Below are 19,613 nucleotides of genomic sequence, written 5' to 3'. Positions count from 1 at the left end.
AATCCCAGCCCTTGGGAGGCAGAGGCAGGCGGATTTCTGAGTTTGAGACCAGCCTGGTCTTCAGAGTGAGTTCCAGGACAGCCAGGGCTAAACGGAGAAACCCTGTCTCAAAAAACAAACAAACAAACAAATAAAAAGTGGATGTGATGTAGAAGTTACAGCTACTGCTGCCGTTCGATCCTAAGTAAGTTCGCCCAGGTGATGTTTGTGCTGTCCCTCCTGCCTGCAGGTCAGCGATAGCAGTGGGGCTCCAGGGTTACAATGCTACCCTGGTAGGAATCCTCATGGCTGTCTTCTCAGACAAGGGCGACTACTTCTGGTGGCTGATATTCCCTGTATCTGCTATGTCTATGACTTGGTAAGTTCTACCGGGTTTTCAAAATGCCCGTAGAGGGTGGAGGAAAGGAGGAGTCAATGTCTAATGAGCACACTTTCGTAAGATGAAAACTAGTCCGCAGGTCAGTGGTGGCAGTATAACACTGTGAGTGCGTCCTTGAATGTTACACTTTAAAATAGCTAAATGGGGCCAGCATGTTGGTTTAGCAGATAAAGTTAGTCAAGGATAACAACCCTGGAACACATGGTGGGAGAGAACTGACTCCCGATCTTCCTCTGACCTCTATGCATGCCCCTCCACATGTATGCTTATCCACTCAAACACAGATTAAATATGAAATAAAATGAAAATGGTTGAAGGGGGCCAGCTCTGGCTAAGCAAAGAGGAGGGCTGTAGGCATGAGGTCAGCCTGGGGCGTTCCAGATTAATCTGTCTAAAGAGGCCAAACAACAACGTAATAATAAATGCTAATTTTTATGTTCTGTGTTTTTTTCTTTTTAACCACAAATTAAAAAAAAAATACTTAAAAGAATTAGATCTAGGTTCTACCTTTGGTTATAGAAACTAAGGCGACCATGCTAAGAGGTGTAGATTTCCTTATAACCAGTTATCTGTCCATATGTCAAAGTTCGCTGTGTGGCCCCTTCATGCAGGCATTTGCCACCTCAACAGCGCGGTTAGTGTTACATGGTTACACACTACTCTGGGATGTGGCCTATATGTTGAGGGATTTAAGTCTCTTAGGTGATTCTTCTGAAGTGTAGCCGGAGGTGCCCACCCCCATCAGTGGAATCATCTCAACCGGGCTACCACCCCTCTCTTTCGTTTTCTTCTAAGTTCAGTCCCATCTTTACAAACCCTAGACCTTTAAAATTAGCTTCCAAACTGACATCATCTTAATTCCTTTTTCTAGAAACAAATTTGTCTTTCCATATCCTTTCTAAAATATAAAGTACTAATATGCTCACAGAGGACCTCAGGAGCCCACTAGGGGCCCTGCCTGCAGGACGCCTCCACTCTGGTTGCTCCCATAGGTGCCAGACTCCCCCTAGGAGGTTGGGAACTTCTCTGAATGGGACAGGATCCATGGCCATCGGGTGACCTACACTCCCCTAACTAAGGATCTGATCCGATCTTACAGTGATGCTTCTCCATTGGGTCAACAACTGAGAGTGACCCAAGGATGCGGGTAACCATCTGCACCATCCAAAGCAAGCCTAAGTTTACATACCTCAGAACGAGGAAGCGGTTGTGTCTGAGGTTGTAAGCAAAGGCTCCAAGCCAGACCCTTTGTAAGACCCTTCTCCCAGCCCGCACTCCCCCCCCCCCCCGAGGCCTTAGTTCTTCCCTTTTCTTCAACAAAACAGATATATGTCCGGAAGACATGCAGAGAGGTGTCTTCCAAATTCAGGATGGCAGTGACTCTGGTGGGGAGGAAAGATCCCAGGACCCCAGGGCACTAACTCCGTAGATAAGAGTTCACTTTATTAAGAGCTCTGAACATGTGCTTTTTGTTTTTAAGATTTATTTATTTATTTATTGCATGTGAGTACACTGTAGCTATCTTCAGACACACCAGAAGAGGGCACTGAATCCCATTACAGATGGTTGTGAGCCACCATGTGGTTGCTGGGAATTGAACTCAGGACCTCTGGAAGAGCGGTCAACGCTCTTAACCACTGGACCATCTCTCCAGCCTCCTAAAAATATTTTTTAAACCTTGATTATAACTCACTTTGAGCCATCTCGGGGTAGTGTGTGTGTGTGTGTGTGTGTGTGTGTGTGTGTGTGTGTGTGTGTGTTTGGTTTAGTTTGGTTTGGTTTGGTTTTTCAAAAATCAAGAGTTGATTTTGTGGTGTGTCTTAGAGTTGTCTCTGCAATGGGATCGACTACGGGTTCTCCAACTCTCGATCCCACAGAAGATTTGCCAGCACAATTTCAGAGCGAGTTAGCAGCCACAACAGGACACACACCGCTGCCCCGTGGAGGGGCTGGGTGGGAGTGGTGCTCAGTCTGGCTGCTCATCGTGCATTCTCATTCTGGGGTTTCTGTTCCTTCAGCCCGGTTTTCTCCAGCGCATTGAGCTCCGTGCTCAGCAAGTGGGACCTGCCCGTCTTCACTCTCCCTTTCAACATGGCGTTGTCGATGTACCTTTCAGCCACAGGACACTACAATACTTTTTTTCCAAGTAAACTCTTCACACCTGTCAGCTCCCTGCCCAACATCACGTGGTCTGAGCTCAGCGCCCTGGAGGTAAAATATCAGCTGCTTGGAACTCAGAGGTCCGGGGAAGATCAGCCCCTGTTTGGGTGGGTGAGACCCCCCTTGAGGATGGTGGTCTCTCCCTTCGCGTTAGAGCTTTCGTGATCTGAATCCTCCAGTCAGAACAGGATGTTATACTTCTGGGGCTATGTAGAACCTGCTGTTCTGCCTTGGTACAGAATGCAAACAGTAGCTCAGGGTTCTCAAGGTATAGCGGGGCTCGGGAATCTGTTTCAACAAACTCCTCCAAACTGTACTGGAGGACAGAGCATGAGATCCGCTGACTCTCGGGGTGTAAATATGGTACATCTCCTTACAGACAGCCAGAGAGAGTGTGTGCTTTTTTTTTTTAAAGATTTATTTATTTATTATATGTAAGTACACTGTAGCTGTCTTCAGACGCACCAGAAGAGGTCGTCAGAACTCATTACGGGTGGTTGTGAGCCACCATGTGGTTGCTGGGATTTGAACTCATGACCTTCTGAAGAGCAGTCGGTGCTCTTACCCGTTGAGCCATCTCACCAGCCCCGAGTGTGTGCTTTTAAAAGCCAGCTTCTCTCAAACTGAATGCCACCTCTTCTCACTGATGTTTCTAAAGGAAATTTGTATGTTTGTGCACGTGCATGTGTGCGCGCATGTGTGTGTGTGTGTGTGTGTGTGCGCACGCGTGTCGTGTGCATGTGTGTGTGTGTCTACAGATTACAATAGAGCTTCATGCATGCCAGGCAAATGCTCTACCACTGAGTTGCATCTCAGCCCCTCAATGTCTCTGGAAATGAGATACTAGAAGTCAAAGAAAACAAAAGGGGCACTGCTGGGTTTGTGTTGGTTTTAGACTCATGTTTTGAGAGCTGATTGGCAAGCGTTAATACCTATATTAAGTTAAAGATATTTTTACTAAATGATGCATGTTCCTCTTAGTGTCACAAGTGCCAATGTGATGTTTCACTCCTAAAGTTGGCTATAATTGCTCCTAAGTTATGGATGAGATAATCTTGTTCAGTTCGCTGACCTTTAGTCTGGGCAACCAACTCAGCTGCGATAGTGTTTCCCAGCTTGTGCAAGGGCATTGGTTGACTGCTTGCACGATGGACGGCAGGAAGCAACTGAAGCGTGACCTGTGTCCCTGCCACACTAGCGATCTTCAGGTCCTCAGAGACAGGAGTAGTGAGACCACACCGGAAGCCTCACAGTAGCCAAGAATCAGAGCTAGTGAGAAAGTTAGCGAACACAAGAGGCTTGGAGGAGCCTTGCTCGACATGCACCCATATTAATAAAATACTGGGTCTGATCGTGAAAGATAAAATACGCTAATTCTAAAAATTCTAAAATTCATACATGGACCATCTATAATTCACGTTGTATGAGGCCGCAGTGGGCTTCTTGTCTGTTGTTCGAACGGATTCAATGGCACGCTTTCTGTTGCAGCTGTTGAAGTCTCTTCCGGTGGGAGTCGGTCAGATATACGGCTGTGATAACCCGTGGACAGGGGGCATTTTCCTATGTGCCATCCTGCTCTCCTCCCCACTCATGTGCCTGCACGCTGCTATTGGATCACTGCTGGGCGTCATCGCGGGTGAGCATAAGCTTTTCGACCTAATACGACCGTCTTCTCCACAGCATGCGTGTCCCAGGCATCCTCTGTACTTCAGAGCTTTCTGGGGATCTCTGAGCAACAGGAACTCTCAGGATATTCCCCCTGACCCACAACTCACTGCAGAACATCCCGCTCATTGTCCCGGGCTCTGACCGTTCTTGGTTTTCCATAACAGGACTCAGTCTGGCAGCTCCATTTGAAGACATCTACTTCGGTCTCTGGGGTTTCAACAGCTCTCTGGCCTGCATAGCAATTGGAGGGATGTTCATGGCACTCACGTGGCAGACCCACCTCCTGGCTCTTGCCTGTGGTGAGTATCCTACATATGGTGTTGAAGGGGGGTCCCGGGGGGGGGAACTCCATCAAAGTCACGGGCAAGCAGTGAATAATTACCTAATGATTGTAAAAGGATCATATGAGACATTCAAACTGGTTTTGGAGTTTGAGTTTACCACTTGCTAACTGTGTGAGCAGAGCAAGTGATGTTCCTCCTCTGGGAGAAATAAAGTCATCTTTGCCTACTACACTGGTTATTATGAAGGAAGAGCTAGAGTCTCAGTAGCCATTCTATTTGATATATATTTGGGGGACTAGATCCATGACCTGAACTGTGGGTTTGGGGTGTGTGTGTGTGTGTGTGTGTGTGTGTGTGTGTGTGTGTGTATGTGCATGTGTGCGCACACACACAAACACACATACACACATGCTCTTGTTAAGCCCCCAAAACTAAAAATGAATGTAAAACTGTTACTCGACCCAGAACTACCTGGAATGTGAAAATGCAGACTACTAGGTCTCCCCCCTCAGCCTCTGATGCAGGCTGAGAGGGAGAAAGTCCCATCTCTGATGGGGAGGTGTGGAGACCACAAGCTGAGAACTAATTTCTTAACCCATCGTGATCCTGCCTGCAGAGCTAGACTAGATCCTAGCACCCTCGAACCCACCCTTCAGGGTTATAAGGAAGTGCTGAAGCACATCAAGTCCCGGAAGACTAAATCCAAACCTACAAGCCATATCTGCACCCTGGGCTGCTTCCTGGCTGTAGCTTTCCAAGCCCATGGTGGCTCCTTAATATAAGGTCAGCCTCAAGAGCTTTGGACTTGAAAAGCGGGTGGGTTCTCTGAGCTGATCATGAGGAACAGGCAGGCACCCATAGCCTTTGTCATCACTAGTTCAATGGAGGTAAAAACATTAAAGATAGTTCTGGAGTGGGAGGAGTCACCTTGGGGGAAAAATGTTAAGGGATCATCAATTATAGGGAAATTACTTCTAGCCTGATGTACTATATGTTATCTTATCGCCACTCTGATCGACCTCAACTATCTAACTAGCTGCCAACTGGTAGACCATGAGCTAGCCAGGATCTGGAGTGGAGGAGGTGGGCTGTGACGAGGGGTTTGAAGGGAGCACTGTTCAGTTTGGGTTTATGCCATGGCGAGCTTAGCTTTATCTCAACCTGCTGCGATTCGATGTCATTTTTTGTCACAGTGTCTGTATGGAGTCAGCAGAGCTCAGTCAGGATTTGTTACTCTTTATCTGTCCTCCAGTTCAGGCAGGGCTATGGGGCGGATTCTGCAGCTTAACTGGACCCCCACCTTTATTCTGAGATTGCCTTCACTCCTCTATTGGGAGTGTATACTTTTATGTTTCTGTGTATGCAGTAACAAATGCATTAAATGTATTTCTATATTTGTGATACACCCCAAATATCCTAGAGAGACAAAGAGTTAGAAGCTTTGGGTCCCCTGTAATTCTGAGCAGAGAACGCTGGAGTGGAAAGTAGGAACCATGTGATTTAGGAAGGATCCTGAGTAGGACTTCCAACATTTGTAGCAGAACAATAAGAAATCTAGTACAGGATCTGTTGGTGGGGCGACTATAGTTAGAGTTGTCAGGAAGTGCTGCCTGGAGGAAGTGGCTTTTCTGTGAGCCCTAGCCCAGTAGAGGAGTCCATTTGGCGGAAAAGAGGGTCCTGGTTGGTATGGGGACAGCCTGCGTCAGGCAGAAATGCATTCTGAGTTCATGAACAGAGGATTTGCTTCTGGCAGGCTAGCGAAAGGATGGCACCCAAGACTTGCAAAGTTTCCCCCAAAGGGAATCTTTCATTGCTATCTTATTTGTGGTAATAGTACAGTTTCATTGTCCTGTCTGTTTAAAGTACATACAGGTAGGAGGTAGAAAGGGAAATACTCCATCCTCCCGATTTGGGCAAATTTGTAACCTCCATCCACGCAGCTCCTCATGATGACACTGGATCTACTCACATTGTCCCTGATAATTTTTCTGTTTAAAGTCTTTAACCTAACCGTGGTTCTAAGTCTTTTTTCATAGTCACGGATTCTGGGGATCGGGGATGTAGACCCCAATAGGGAGTCATTCTCTGCCCACCATGCTAACTTTACCTTGGATGTAAATGTTGGATGGTGAGCCAGCAGTACCATAAGTTCAGGGCCAGTAGCTACACAGTAAGACCCCGACTCAAGGACAAACAGCAACGACAACAAACACCCAACGCTGGCCTAGTTCCCAGACTACCTGGAACTTGATTCCAACGGAGTTCTTAACCCTTCTGAGCCTAGGTTTCCCCATTTAAAGGGGTTGCAGTACCCCATAGATTTGTCTAGGATTAAATGATGTGTACATAAATCACGTGAAACGTACTTGCTGTCCTGCACTTGTTTGCAGTATTTGAGGGCATGGAAAACCGCTTTTTTTCTTTCTGGTGGCTTGGTACAAATTATTACAAATTAACCGTGTTTAGTATTCCCTCTCAGTGTCTTAACTTTATCCATACCTTGGTCTTCTTTCCAAGTAGGAAGGGTAGACACCTTGGCCCGATTCAGCTTCCACTTGGGAGACCCCACCCCCAACTACCATTGAAACCGATTTTCACTTTGGATTCGTGTAAAGAGGGGCTCTCACACTTCTTTGTTTAGTAATGGCTGTCTTTAGTGATGTATATTTACCTCTGCCCTGATGCTAGTGTCATAGTGTTTTTCAGAAGTGATTTTGCTGGGGGAATCTCTAGGGTACTACATGCTTGAGGACGGCTTTCTTTCTCCCTCATTTATGTCTTAGTACAGCTTTCTGAAAACTAAACTAGATTTAAGAAGTTTTTTTTTTCTTTTCTAACATTTTGAAAATTGTCCTCTAAGACTCCCAATTCCTTTTTTTCACCCCAAACCACCATGAAGACTTCTAAAACGAACCTAATTCCTATGAAAAGGTCGTTTTATTTTTCCTCTCTGGACATTTAGAATTGTGTCTTTGCATCTGAGTTGGTTTTCTGTTGCCTGACTAGCTATGAGGATTCCCTTTTGAATCTCTTCAGTGTGCTGTCCCCCGTCTTCCTTTAATTCTGGGATTTTTGTCCACTTTTAATCTTTTAACGATCCTCTGCAAATATTCCTCTCCTTGTAGGTTAGTTCCCGTGTGAGCTTTCCCACCACTGTAGACGTTTTTCTTAGTGGTTTCTCCTCGTCCCTTCACAGGAGCTTCCGCTTTTTGGCTCTCTTCATTACGCTCAATCCCGTCACCCGTTGTGGTTCGGTTTAGGGCTTTGATTAAGGTTCATCTGCAGTGCTTGCTCCATTTGTATCTGTCTTTCCTGGCACTCGCTTTCCTTGGGTGTCCCCTTTCCTTGCCCCAAGAGCTTGTTTTCCATGGATCCGAGCTGTCTGAGTGACAACTCTCAATGGGGATTAGAAGCCAGGGCCTTTCTCAGAAGACCATGGCTCCACCTCTCAGGATGTGCAGCCTCTGCTGCTTGAGATAATACGGATCCTTTCAATCGGCAAGCCTGTTATGCTGAGAGGTAGTTATATGGCTTCTGGTTTGGAGCCATTAAAGACACTGCTCCACTGAATGCATTTGGGATAACTTGCCAAATGTACCCCATACTAATGTTTCTGTAACATATTTCTAAAAGTCAAGTTGATGGTGCAACGGGAATGTCAACCTTGACGTCCATAGATGTAGAGTTCACTCCCACAGAGCTTTAGCAGGTCCTTCTGAGGCTGACAGTTGGAGGGTATTGAGTCTGTCCTCACTGTGTCGCACCAGACAGTTTAATAGCCACACATGAACTCTTGGGACAGACCTCCAGCCCCTCTTGCAAAGCAAGCCTTTTGTGTAAAATGCCCCAGCAAGTTTCAGCTTGCCCATGTTGCCCTGTCACCGCCAAACAAAAGTCCAAGCGTGTCTGCCAAGGTACATAAATAGCAGACACCGATTACAGAACTTCTCTTTTCTTCATGCCGTATGTACCTATCAGGAGGAGGAGTTGGGAGCCTGGGATGGCATCTAACAGGGCTGCCTTCCTTACCTGCAGATCAGGAGCCATGCAGCCAAGCACTAGCCTTGTTTGCTGTGTTAGCTAACAAGCTGTAAACCCATTTTGTAGTACTTGTCAATGGTTGGGTTACTATGGTAGAACTCACCCATGACCGCACACTGACAGGGGCATTGTCCGTGAAATCCAGGCTCTTGCTGAGGCTTAAGAGCCTTTTTCTAATGCATTCGGGGGATTGCCTCCACACCAACGTGCAGTAGGTAGATGCTTCTCTGGTATAAGCCAGCCCCAGTCCTGCACTGTATGTATTAATGGGTGAGCAGTCTGCCATGTATTAATCTAACTCTCACTGTGGAGAAGAGAGCAACTTGGACCTCTAAATGTTCTTCCAAAGCATATAACAGTACAAAGCCTGCAAGTGCCAGAAGCATGCCTTAGAAGAGTGCTGGGCCTTTGAAGGGAACAAGAGACAATAGTTCCTGGTGCGCACAGAGGAAATAGATAGACAGCACTCGAGAGAGCAGGCTAGCATGCAGCTTGTGCTGAGCAGAGGACCAAGGGATACATGCTGAATGGATGAGTTAGATCTTGAAGATGACTAGAATTGACAGAAACAAAGAGACGTCTTCCCTCCTCAGCCATGAGCATCCTTCTTCTCAGAGTAGGACCCTCGAACCCTGCCAAGAGAGACGGGTTCCCAGTGCTCTGAGGGCATGTAAAATCGCATTTGAGATTTCTCTGTACAGTGAAGTAAAGGAAGCACTGGGGTCTGAAAGCTGAGCTGTTTCTGAAGACGAGCCCTCATTAGCCTGAGACAGACGCTAGGACATGCAAGGATTCATTGACCCATTTAAGGAACAGTGCAGGGGACAACATGCTGATCAAAATAAGACAGTCTTTAGTTTAGGGAATGAGGACCAGAGATCTCGCTCATCATTTCTGCCGTACGCTGCAAGACAGCTCACGTGATTGATAGGTGATTGGCTGGTTGATCGATTGATTTGGTTACTGTCTAACAGTAGCCAAATGGTTCTGCGGAAATCACAGGAAAGTCATCCTTCAGTTTGACCCTGGAAAACCTGAGGACATTCCCCACCCCATCCCCAGCCTCCTCCTCAGCCAAGACAGAAAAATTGATAGAAAGCTGCTTAAGCCCTTTGTTCCTGTTGCTTTGCATGTAAAAGACATACACACACACACACACACACACACACACACACACACACACACACACACACGTGGACATGCCCTTTGCCGTGTTTATTTTTCTCAAAGTCAATAAAAATACCAGATGCTTGTTAATTAATCTGTAGGCCCACCTTTAGCATATGAAGAGGCACTGCGAGAGGGAGGTCTCTGCTCCTGCCATGCTCCAAGCAGCACATTCCTTTCTAGACACAGCGAGATTTGTAGAGAACCCAGGCTGCCTTGTCTAAATTCAGTTGTTGTTATAGAAAATGGCGCGGCAGTTCATTTGCCGTGGAAAGCCTAAAGCATTTCTACGACAATGAAAGAAACCTGTACCACAGGACTACTCTTACTGAGCTCTTACTGTGTGCTGAAGATATGTCATTCCCCCCACCCTCACCCAGCCCTGGGAAAGAGCTGCTCTCGTTACTTCTGTACAGTCAAGGAGAGCGTAGAGATGAGGCCAGTGAGTTCTGCAGGGATGGGTTGGGATCTGAACTCAGAACGTCTGGGTCTAAATCCGCATTTATAAGTAGGGAGCTGGGGTGGGCTGGCTGGTGGAATGCAGATGTGTATATGCAGTCTGGGATGCTGATGAAAAGGACATCTACCAATTAATGTCCTCTCCTCTTCCCGTAGCCCTGTTCACTGCCTACTTCGGAGCCTGTATGGCACACCTGATGGCTGTGGTGAGTCTTGTTTGTCCTCAGCTGGACTTGCCAGTGCCCTGATGCCCACCCAGGCAGAGCCCGGGACAGGATCAATGACCATGAGCACCACTGCTCCCCCATGCGCTGGCTCTCAGTCACTCCCACCCTCTAACGTCACGGCAAACTCTGGCCCAACCTATAATCACCAGGCTTGTTACAAATGTCAGATTGCTCGGTTTAAAGAACAACTTTAACAATAGTTTTATCAATAACTCGATACCATCTTATTGCATCCTGGGTGGAACTCTGGTGTCGAGAAGTTGACCTTAGAATATAGCTTACTTACGAGGAAAAGCATACCCATGGAGTAGTTGAGGAACCAGAAAAGAACAGACAAGAGTAATTAACTAAAGAAACAGGTATTTTTTAAAAAAAATCCGGCCAGTTGTTTTATATCTCTGGTCCTCATTGAACTCTCATCACCATATCAATAAGATCTTTCAAACCTAGGTCCTACTTGTATTATTTCTAGGCAAAAACAAATCTTTGCTCTCTCCGGCCATACTTCCTCCTTGGCCCGGGCTGGTCTTAAACTCACTGTGTATGTCCATTGCCATCCTAGCATATCATGTGCAGGGAGTCTGAGTACATGAGAAGAGTGGACAGACATATAAAAGAGACAAAGCTGACCACCGTAAAAGACAAACATTTCAAATGGTAGATGACCCGAGCTCTTAGATACAGCTCTGTGGGCCCAAGCAGAAGCCAAAGCAATGTCCCCACCAATCATTCCCTGGGGTGAAAATTCTGGTGGTCCACTGTGTAGTCTCACTTTAAGATGGAATGTCAGAAAAACAACCGCGTGACCATCTCTCCTTCCCCAGGTTCATCTGCCAGCTTGTACCTGGTCCTTCTGTTTGGCCACACTACTCTTTCTCTTGCTGACCACGAAAAATCCCAACATCTACAGGATGCCCCTCAGCAAGGTTACCTACTCCGAGGAGAACCGCATCTTCTACCTCCAAAACAAGAAAAGGATGGTTGAAAGCCCCCTGTGAGAGCAACGCCACGCAACGCCACCCAGCAGCCGTGGCCATGGGTCAGTTCTAAGTGCACCTCTAGTTGGCTTCAAGGTTCTCCGCCATTGCTTTTCTTCACTGGGAACGACTTCCACGCTCTCGGCGACCCATTCTTTTGCTTGCCCCGTGTTTTTCTTTTTGACTGTATATTATCAACCATATGAAAGTCATGTTCAGGTGATGTCCTCCAGAATGGAATTAAAACCCCTCTTCACGTTGGGGGTCGATGGGAGTATCACCAAGACTGTATTTATAGAGGTAAAATGTTCCAAGAGAAAGAAGAAATGGAAGCAGCGACAATTATTGTTGTTTAAAGCTATCTTTGATGTCAGTATTAACAATCAAGCTCTGTAAACCACGTAAGCCTTGCAGAACTCACAGGCACAGAAACAAAGCAGCCCAGGGTTCTCAGAATGAGTGCCAGTTACTCACAGCAGCCACGTCCAACCCTGCAGTGGGGAGGTCGACCGAAGCGCTGGTCCCCTCTCTCCAGCAGAATGAGAATGGTTAGCTTCTTTTTTTCCAAGCTGACTGAGCTGTGAGAAGGACTTTGTTGGTCAAAATAGTTTTGCACTGTCACACTCAGAATTTGCAAAATCTGGTAGCGTTTATTTATTCTTTATGAAAATAATGTTTTCCTACTGATATAGGTTTGCAGCTAGCCAGTTCTTAGACATTCAATAAAACGTATAAATGCCTAGCATACTTGCTTTTACTTTATATACTTGCTTTACTCTGTCTCGTTCTCTCTCTCTAATATATATACACACATATATATATTAGTTTTGAGGGAGTGTTTGACATAGGGCCTTGCTATGTAGCCCAGGCTAACCTGGAACTCACCATCCCCGTTTCCATTCCCTAAGCATCGGAGCTATGTGTTGGGTTTTAAATGCTTCATATAAGGCAATGTCATCAACCTCGAGGGCCTTTTGAAGCCACAGTTTAATGAATTTGAGGCTATCATCTAAACACCAGCGGCTAAGCTGCACTCACGTGGTCTTTTCCAGAGTTCTTTCATTTCTTTCCTCCCACCTCCTCCTCTTCCTCTTCTTCCTCCTCCTCCTCTTCCTCCTCCTCCTCCTCCTCTTCCTCCTCCTCCTCTTCCTCTTCTTCCTCCTCCTCTTCTTCCTCCTCCTCTTCTTCTTCCTCCTCCTCCTCTTCCTCTTTGTTTCTTTAATTACTTTTTAAGGCATTATTTTCTGCATACTAATGTTCTGGCTAGCAAACTAATGGTATTGGAACCACTTTACAGAAATACAGATGAAGAATTCTCTGGGTTTCTATTATAAATTTTTCATTCAAAAGCTGTGGTTTTTGGAAAACAAAAAACAAAAAACAAGAACCTTCTATGCCCAGTCTTGCTGAAGAGGACAGTTCAAAGCCTGCTCCATTCACTGCCTGCTACCTGTCCAATGAAATTTATTACTGGGGGGGTTGGAAAAGTGAAAATTTCAAAACCTAAATATTTTCTTTTTCCTGACGAGTATGTTGCTCGTGCCTGAAATCCTAGCACTAGGGAGACTGCAGTAGGAGGAGCACAAGTTTAAGAGCAGCCAGCAAGGGCTACACTGAATGGCCCTAGCTCCAAAACCCAACCGAACAAAAACATAAGCAAGTTCCCCCTCTTTTAATAGTCAGTGTTAACCAGGCAGTGTGGTGGGAAGCAGGCAGATGTCTGAGTTCGAGGCCAGCCTGGTCTACAGAGTGAGTTTCAGAACAGCCAGGGCTACACAGAGAAACCCCGTCTCGAACACCAAAAGCAGACAATAGTGCTGAGAGGACAATCCGCAGCTTGCTGGACGGCTGAAGCCAGACTGTAGTGCAGATGCCGTCGGGGGACAGCCATGTTCCCTCTTCTCAGGAAACAAGATGAGATCTGTGACCACTTTAAATCTTGGGACCAAAGCCCTCCGAAGCTACTCATTTGCAACTGTCATAGATTCCTGAGTTGTCCTATGAAAAATCTGGATATCCAGTGTTTAAACTGAAATTTTCCTGCTTGGAGTTGGTGAACAGCAAGAGTGATGTGCGTGCGAAGACCCCCTCGGAAGTGAAGAAGCCAGATCCCAGCAGAGCGGACTGAAGCATCTACAAAGCAACGGAGCCTGTCCCTGCAACAAAACCCTAACTCACCTAAGGCCATGCCATCTCAGATCTGCGAACGGGAACAAGCTGAAGCCCTCTACATTGTTTTATTTATGTAATATTAGTGTCTTCAAGGTATTTTTGTTACTAAGTATTATCATAAAGTTAAGCGAAAACCCCTAGGGGTCATTTGTACTTTTCCCCCCTATTGTCTGCATGACAGATTCCTGTGTGAACATATGAATAAACTGTATTCACAGCTCAGTTGTCTCTCATGTGTCTCTACACGTATGAATGCCAGTATATAGATATGAACATTCACATATGGAAGTATGTGCCACTCATCTTTCTGAGTTAGAATTATAAGTGGCCTGACAAGAAGAAGAAACTGTTCTAGAGAGACATTTGGGTAGTAAGCGATGGGCTCCAAGGGACGGAGATTTCCCTACACGATCCTGGAGGAGGGCAGGGGTGAAGCCTGCTGCCAGACAGAGGAGGAGCTTGCTCCCCAGAAGAAATTTCAGTTCTCACAACTTATGGCCCACCTTGTAGGACAGACTGATGCCCGGACAATGATGTGAAGAGCCGTAATCTGGTCCGGGATTGCTTACTTATGTGTACCTCTTACCTTTGTTTAAACCTTACCCTCAGGTCAGTACCCCTAAGACAGACTCTTCCTCTTCCCTGAGTGGCCACGTTAACTCTATCTCCTCGCTGTGCCTTCTACTCCATCTCCTCGCTGTGCCTTCTACTCCATCTCCTCGCTGTGCCTTCTACTCCATCTCCTCGCTGTGCCTTCTACTCCATCTCCTCGCTGTGCCTTCTACTCCATCTCCTCGCTGTGCCTTCTACTCCATCTCCTCGCTGTGCCTTCTACTCCATCTCCTCGCTGTGCCTTCTACTCCATCTCCTCGCTGTGCCTTCTACTCTTATCTCCTCGCTGTGCCTTCTACTCTATCTCCTCACTGCGCCTTCTACTCTTCCTTGTCTCTCTGGATGGCATGCTCAGCTTACCAAAACAGCCAGAGCATAGGCCTTGACCCTAAAATCTCAAATAACGGCATCAAACTGCTCAGTTACAGTTGCACAGGTCTGTCCATCTTCTCAACTACTCTTTGTTCTCCTAACCCTGGGATGAGAATGATTTGCTGGGGGCAGCTACACATATTTGGGATGTGCTCCTAACTAACCCTATGAGGTCAGTGTCCTAAAAGCCATTGGTCCAGGGTACTTCCATCAGTGGCAACCCTAGGTTCAGCACCCTCAAAAAGCCACTTCTCAGAATGTGTATCATGGGGAGATGCTCCAGTCACGCTTGCCTCTGTTCCTGGATGTACATCTCTCTCTCCTCCTTTTGCCATGGTTATCACGTCTAAAACACAGTGAGACTGGAAACATGCCTCAGCAAGTTTTAGTGATGACAGAATCCCACACAAAAGGTAAAAGGAGTCACCAAACACCCTCTGTTGCAACAAGATCTCTATCTCCTTGTGTCAGAATATTTTTCTAATGTCATATTGTCATGCAATGTCCCTTGCCTCTGAGAGAAAAAAAGATGAGACATTTTGAAGCCCTAAATACTGTAAACCTTTATAAGCTACAGGGCATCAACTTGCATGCCGTCCACTTCTATGGCTTCAGTGTCTTCTCCAAACTATGTTAGGAGGTTAATCCCCAACTCAACAGGGTTGAGAGGTGGAGCCTTTAAGAGATTACTCGTGAGGATTCTATCTTCACAAATGAATTAATGTCCTACGTGAGTTTCCACATTAGTATGTTCTTAGCAAAACAATGAAATTCATATTCCTCCTTCCCATAGTGCTTTAAGTTATATGTATTTAGAACATCTCTTACCCACTCCTGGCTACAAGAGCTTGGGAAAGCCTGTGTGTGGTATTGTCAGCTTTCAATGCAGCGGGCAGGCTCTATCATACTGAGAAAAAGCAAGACAGAAAACGATTTGACAGAGAGACCACATGTCTGATAGATGACATAAAGTATCACCATATACCACATGGTACCTATATGACCATGCTGGACATATGGTACCTTATGTGACCATGCTGAATATCCCATATCACCTATGTCCCATGCCAGCCATGGTAGTGTGGTGACAGACAAGAGAGTTGATTTCAGAGCTTATAGAGGAATCTGAGAAAGAGGGCTACAACAAACCTATTTACAAAAGGGTTGATTATGGAATGCTTGCTGGAATGTTCCCAGAGTATGTTGGGATGCCTCAGCCTCATAAAAAGATTATGTACTCTCTTATTAACAAATTGTAAGCAAAGGATGAGACATACTGATCAGATAAGGAAAACATGGGGCTAACTCATGTTCTAAATAGTTATCTTTAAGAAATAGCATTCATTCATTTATGTGTACCAGAGCAAGGAGAGAGAGAGAGAGAGAGAGAGAGAGAGAGAGAGAGAGAGAGAGAGAGAGAGAGAGAGAAAGAGAGTGACTTATGGGGAGTCTGTTTTCTCCTTTCATCACATAGATCCCTCTTAGATCCTCAGGATGGTTAGCAACAGTGTTCACCCATTGAGCCATCTCACAGGCCCTCCATCTTGACCTAATGGTCGAAGCATCTAAATCATTCCACATCAAGAAACCTTTGGAAATGGTTGCACTTCATTTCATTTCCAGCTCAGCGAAGCTCTAAAAACAAGTGTCCAACATTTTCTGGTTCATGGTCCCAGATAAACAATGAGAAATCCCATTTCCTGTTTGGGTTGGGTCCACTGGATTGCAGCCCGACAGAGCTTTGAATTACATTGCTGTGGCATGCAAGGACCTGAAGGGAAGAAATGAGGCACAGAGGAAAGTTGGAACAGGTCCAGGAACCTGGCTAAAATTCATTATCTCAGAGGAAATACTGGCACCTGGGTGTTGAGTCAGTGTCCCAAAGGCCAAATGCATCTTGGAGCAGTAAGTGCAGGGCGCAGGATGGGCCAGCCCAACAAAGGGATCTTTCTCCTTCACAGACCCCCTCCTCCTGATGGCCTGTCGGTAACAGTTTGCTCCACCTGATGGATTACAGTAGCAGAGAGTAATGGAAATAATTTGGAAGAGAAATTAGTCTCAGTTGAAATTTATTTCAAATGCAAAGGACATATTGGATTTCAAACGCTCAATGGGGAATAAAAGGGGTCAAAATATCTACAAGTTTTGAATTGATTAAATGTTAAAGGAACAACACTTTGGGTTCGCTGAAATGAGATGAAATAATTTAAATTTGCTTCGTTTGGATGTTTTGGGGGGCAGGACTGGTAGCCTATTCTTATTAACGTTTTTATTAAAATAGAATCGTATCATTTCTGTCCATTTCTTTCCCTTCCTCCAGCTTCCCACATGTCCCCCCTCCCTCCCAAATTCCTGGTCTTATCATCCATAATTGATTTTTATGCATAATGTATGCACATATGCATATAAATATACAGCTACAACCTTCTGAGTCTATTCAATGTAACATGTATATGATTTCAGGACCAACCACTTGGTATTAGATAGCCAGTTAGAGGCCTTTTCATGAGTGAAGACTACTTCTCCCAATCTTAGCTTATCTTAGTTGCCTTTGGCTCTTTATCTAGGGGTACAGTCCCATGAGATCTCCCCCTTTCACACGTCTATTGGTGGTGTCCCCAGTAAGATCTTTAGGCGGCCATACTGTTGAGGTAAAGCTTCCCTGTCATTTCTGGGAGTCACAACCCCTCAGCAGATTTCCTGGTCCCCTGGCCCTGAAAGTCTTCCCACCCCCTCTCCCTCAATGTCCCCTGAGCTTTAGGTCCAGGAGCTGTGTTGGAGACATATCTGAGAGAGCCGCATACCGCGCAACGAGGTGTTCTCTGCATTTTGAGCACTTGTGGCTTTCTCTAACAGTCTCTGACTGTTTCAAAATGAAGCTTCTTTGACGGGGGTTGGGAGCTACACTTACCTGTGGGTACAGAGATGAATATTTGGAATGCAGTTAGGAATCAGGCTGCTTTCGTAACGTGGTAGTGGTAGTAGGTTCTGCTCTTAGATCCATGACATCACTCGGCCTGTGTAGTTAGTTAGGCTTTCAGTCCTGGGCATGATTTCCCTTCTGCTGAGAGGACCTTAAGTCCAGGCAGACAGTGGTTGGCTATTGCCAGGATGAGTGGCAGCTACTACTACACCTTTAGGGATATCTCACCGTGCTCGTTGATGTGGTGGTTCACAGGAGTCGCGCAGCTGGGTAAAACCATTTGTTGTCTCCCTCTCCTGGAGGCTGGCATGGCATCGTCTGGATCTATGAAATGGTTGTCATGGAGGAAGCTTTGATATCCAGCTGGGATCTGCTGGGATCTGCTGGGATCTACATCTGAAGTACAAGGTGTCTTCAGCAATAGGGATTTACCTCCAACCTCTGGGATGCAACCAAGGGCAACAGCAATTATTTTAGGAGTCTCTTGAACCCTCTGGCCCCCCTACAACAACTTGAAAGGAGGTTTCTTATGACTGGTGCTTGGGTTTTTATCAGATATTCTATGACCCTGTAGGAGAGAAACATTGTGAGCCCGAGTGGCTTCACTTCATTTAAACTATATACAGGGCAGGAGAAATGGCTTAGTTTTTAAAAGCTAGGCTCACAGTCACACACACACACACACACACACACACACACACACACATATACACACCCTCTATATGTATATGTATACACAAGCATTTATATATAATTTGGAATAAGTAGAAAGTGATATGATTCCTACAATTTTTCAAACATCCTCCATGTTATTTTGCCTCATTATTTTCTCTGTTTTTCTTTTAATTATTTTTATTTTATGTACATTCGTGTTTTACCTGCATGTGTGTGGGAGTCAGATCCCCAGAAACAGAAGTTATAGACAGTTTTGAGCTGCCATGTGGGATCTGGGAATTGAACCTGGGACCTCTGGAAGAGCAGCCAATGCTCTTAACCACTGAGCCATCTCTGCAGCCCCACTTTGTCTCCCCTTATATTGACTGCCCTCCCTATCTTAGTCAACCTTCCTTTGTTATGAAGAGGTATCCAACCTTAGCAACTGTTATAAACGAAACCATTCAACTGGGAGCTTGCTTACAGTGTCAGAGGTTTAGTCCACTCTCATCACGGCAGAGAGCATGCTGTACACACACAGCCATGGTGCTGGAGTTCTCCATCAGAATCTGTAGACAGCAGGCAGAGAGAGACACCAGGCCTGGCTTGGGGTTTTTGAAACCCTTAAACTCACCCCAATGACACACTTCTTCCAACAAGGCCACACCCACTCCAACAAGGCCACACCCACTCCAACAAGGCCACACCTGCTTCAACAAGGCCACACCCACTCCGACAAGGCCACACCTGCTTCAACAAGGCCACACCTACTCCAACAAGGCCACATCTGGTTCAATAAGGCCACACCCACTCCGACAAGGCCACACCTGCTTCAACAAGGCCACACCCACTCCAACAAGGCCACACTCACTCCAACAAGGCCACACCCACTCCGACAAGACCACACCCACTCCGACAAGACCACACCTGCTTCAGCAAGGCCACACTCACTCCGACAAGGCCACACCCAAAGGTCCCCATATCGTCCTACAGACATACTGCACATCCATGTATGTTGCTGCTCTATTCACAATATCTAGAAAACAGAACTAGCCTAGATGTCCACCAGTTGGTAAATGTGCAACAAAACGTGGTATCATTAGATAAGGGGGTGATTGGTTTAGAGATATGAGACCCTTGGGATAGCTCAGAAAACTTGGATTTGTTAATCGCTTGTGTGTGATTGCATGTGAAACTCGTCACCAATGAAGAAAGTTGTCTGCAGGTGCAAAAACTAAATTGAGGCTAAACAACTCGGAAACATGGGGAAATGCTGTTTGAAAGAGGGGACTGAAACCCCTTCCTTCCTTCCGTCCTTCCTTTGTTTTTTCCTTTTTTCCTTCCTTCCCTCCCTCCTTCCTTCCTTCCTTCCCTCCCTCCTTCCTTCCCTCCCTCCTTCCTTCCTTCCTTCCTTCCTTCCCTCCCTCCCTCCTTCCTTCCCTCCCTCCTTCCTTCCTTCCTTCCTTCCCTCCCTTCCTTCCTTCCTTCCTTCCTTCCCTCCCTTCCTTCCTTCCTTCC

The 19,613-nt window shown here is 46.1% G+C and overlaps 1 protein-coding gene and 1 long non-coding RNA gene across 15 annotated transcripts in view; one reads left to right on the top strand and one right to left on the bottom strand.

Moving 5' to 3' along the window:
- The window catches only part of Slc14a1 (solute carrier family 14 member 1 (Kidd blood group)), a 43,386-nt gene extending 29,630 nt beyond the window's left edge, over nt 1–13,756 (top strand). For all 6 annotated transcript variants that reach the window (XM_031366109.1, XM_031366107.1, XM_031366108.1 and 3 more), the window contains 6 exons: nt 230–358; nt 2,398–2,590; nt 4,028–4,175; nt 4,372–4,506; nt 10,315–10,364; nt 11,210–13,756. In XM_031366109.1, coding sequence (XP_031221969.1) covers nt 230–358; nt 2,398–2,590; nt 4,028–4,175; nt 4,372–4,506; nt 10,315–10,364; nt 11,210–11,383 — 829 coding nt within the window. In that variant the 3' untranslated portion in view covers nt 11,384–13,756. The remainder of the gene's footprint in view (nt 1–229; nt 359–2,397; nt 2,591–4,027; nt 4,176–4,371; nt 4,507–10,314; nt 10,365–11,209) is intronic.
- The window catches only part of LOC116087388, a 60,086-nt gene continuing 47,882 nt past the window's right edge, over nt 7,410–19,613 (bottom strand). For 5 of the 9 annotated variants that reach the window (XR_004117412.1, XR_004117408.1, XR_004117405.1 and 2 more), the window contains 4 exons: nt 18,580–18,664; nt 17,670–17,882; nt 17,430–17,535; nt 16,109–16,521 (listed from right to left, as the gene is read on the bottom strand). This is a non-coding gene — a long non-coding RNA (uncharacterized LOC116087388). Of the gene's footprint in view, nt 9,520–16,108; nt 16,522–17,429; nt 17,536–17,669; nt 17,883–18,579; nt 18,665–19,613 lie in introns of those variants that run through there. The other 4 variants (XR_004117407.1, XR_004117406.1, XR_004117409.1 and 1 more) reach the window with 4 other exon arrangements.

Source organism: Mastomys coucha, unplaced genomic scaffold, assembly GCF_008632895.1.
Source record: "Mastomys coucha isolate ucsf_1 unplaced genomic scaffold, UCSF_Mcou_1 pScaffold13, whole genome shotgun sequence".
Classification (NCBI taxonomy): Eukaryota; Metazoa; Chordata; class Mammalia; order Rodentia; family Muridae; genus Mastomys; species Mastomys coucha.
The sequence above is the reverse complement of the archived record's forward strand: the minus strand, read 5'-3'. Positions and strand labels throughout refer to the sequence as shown.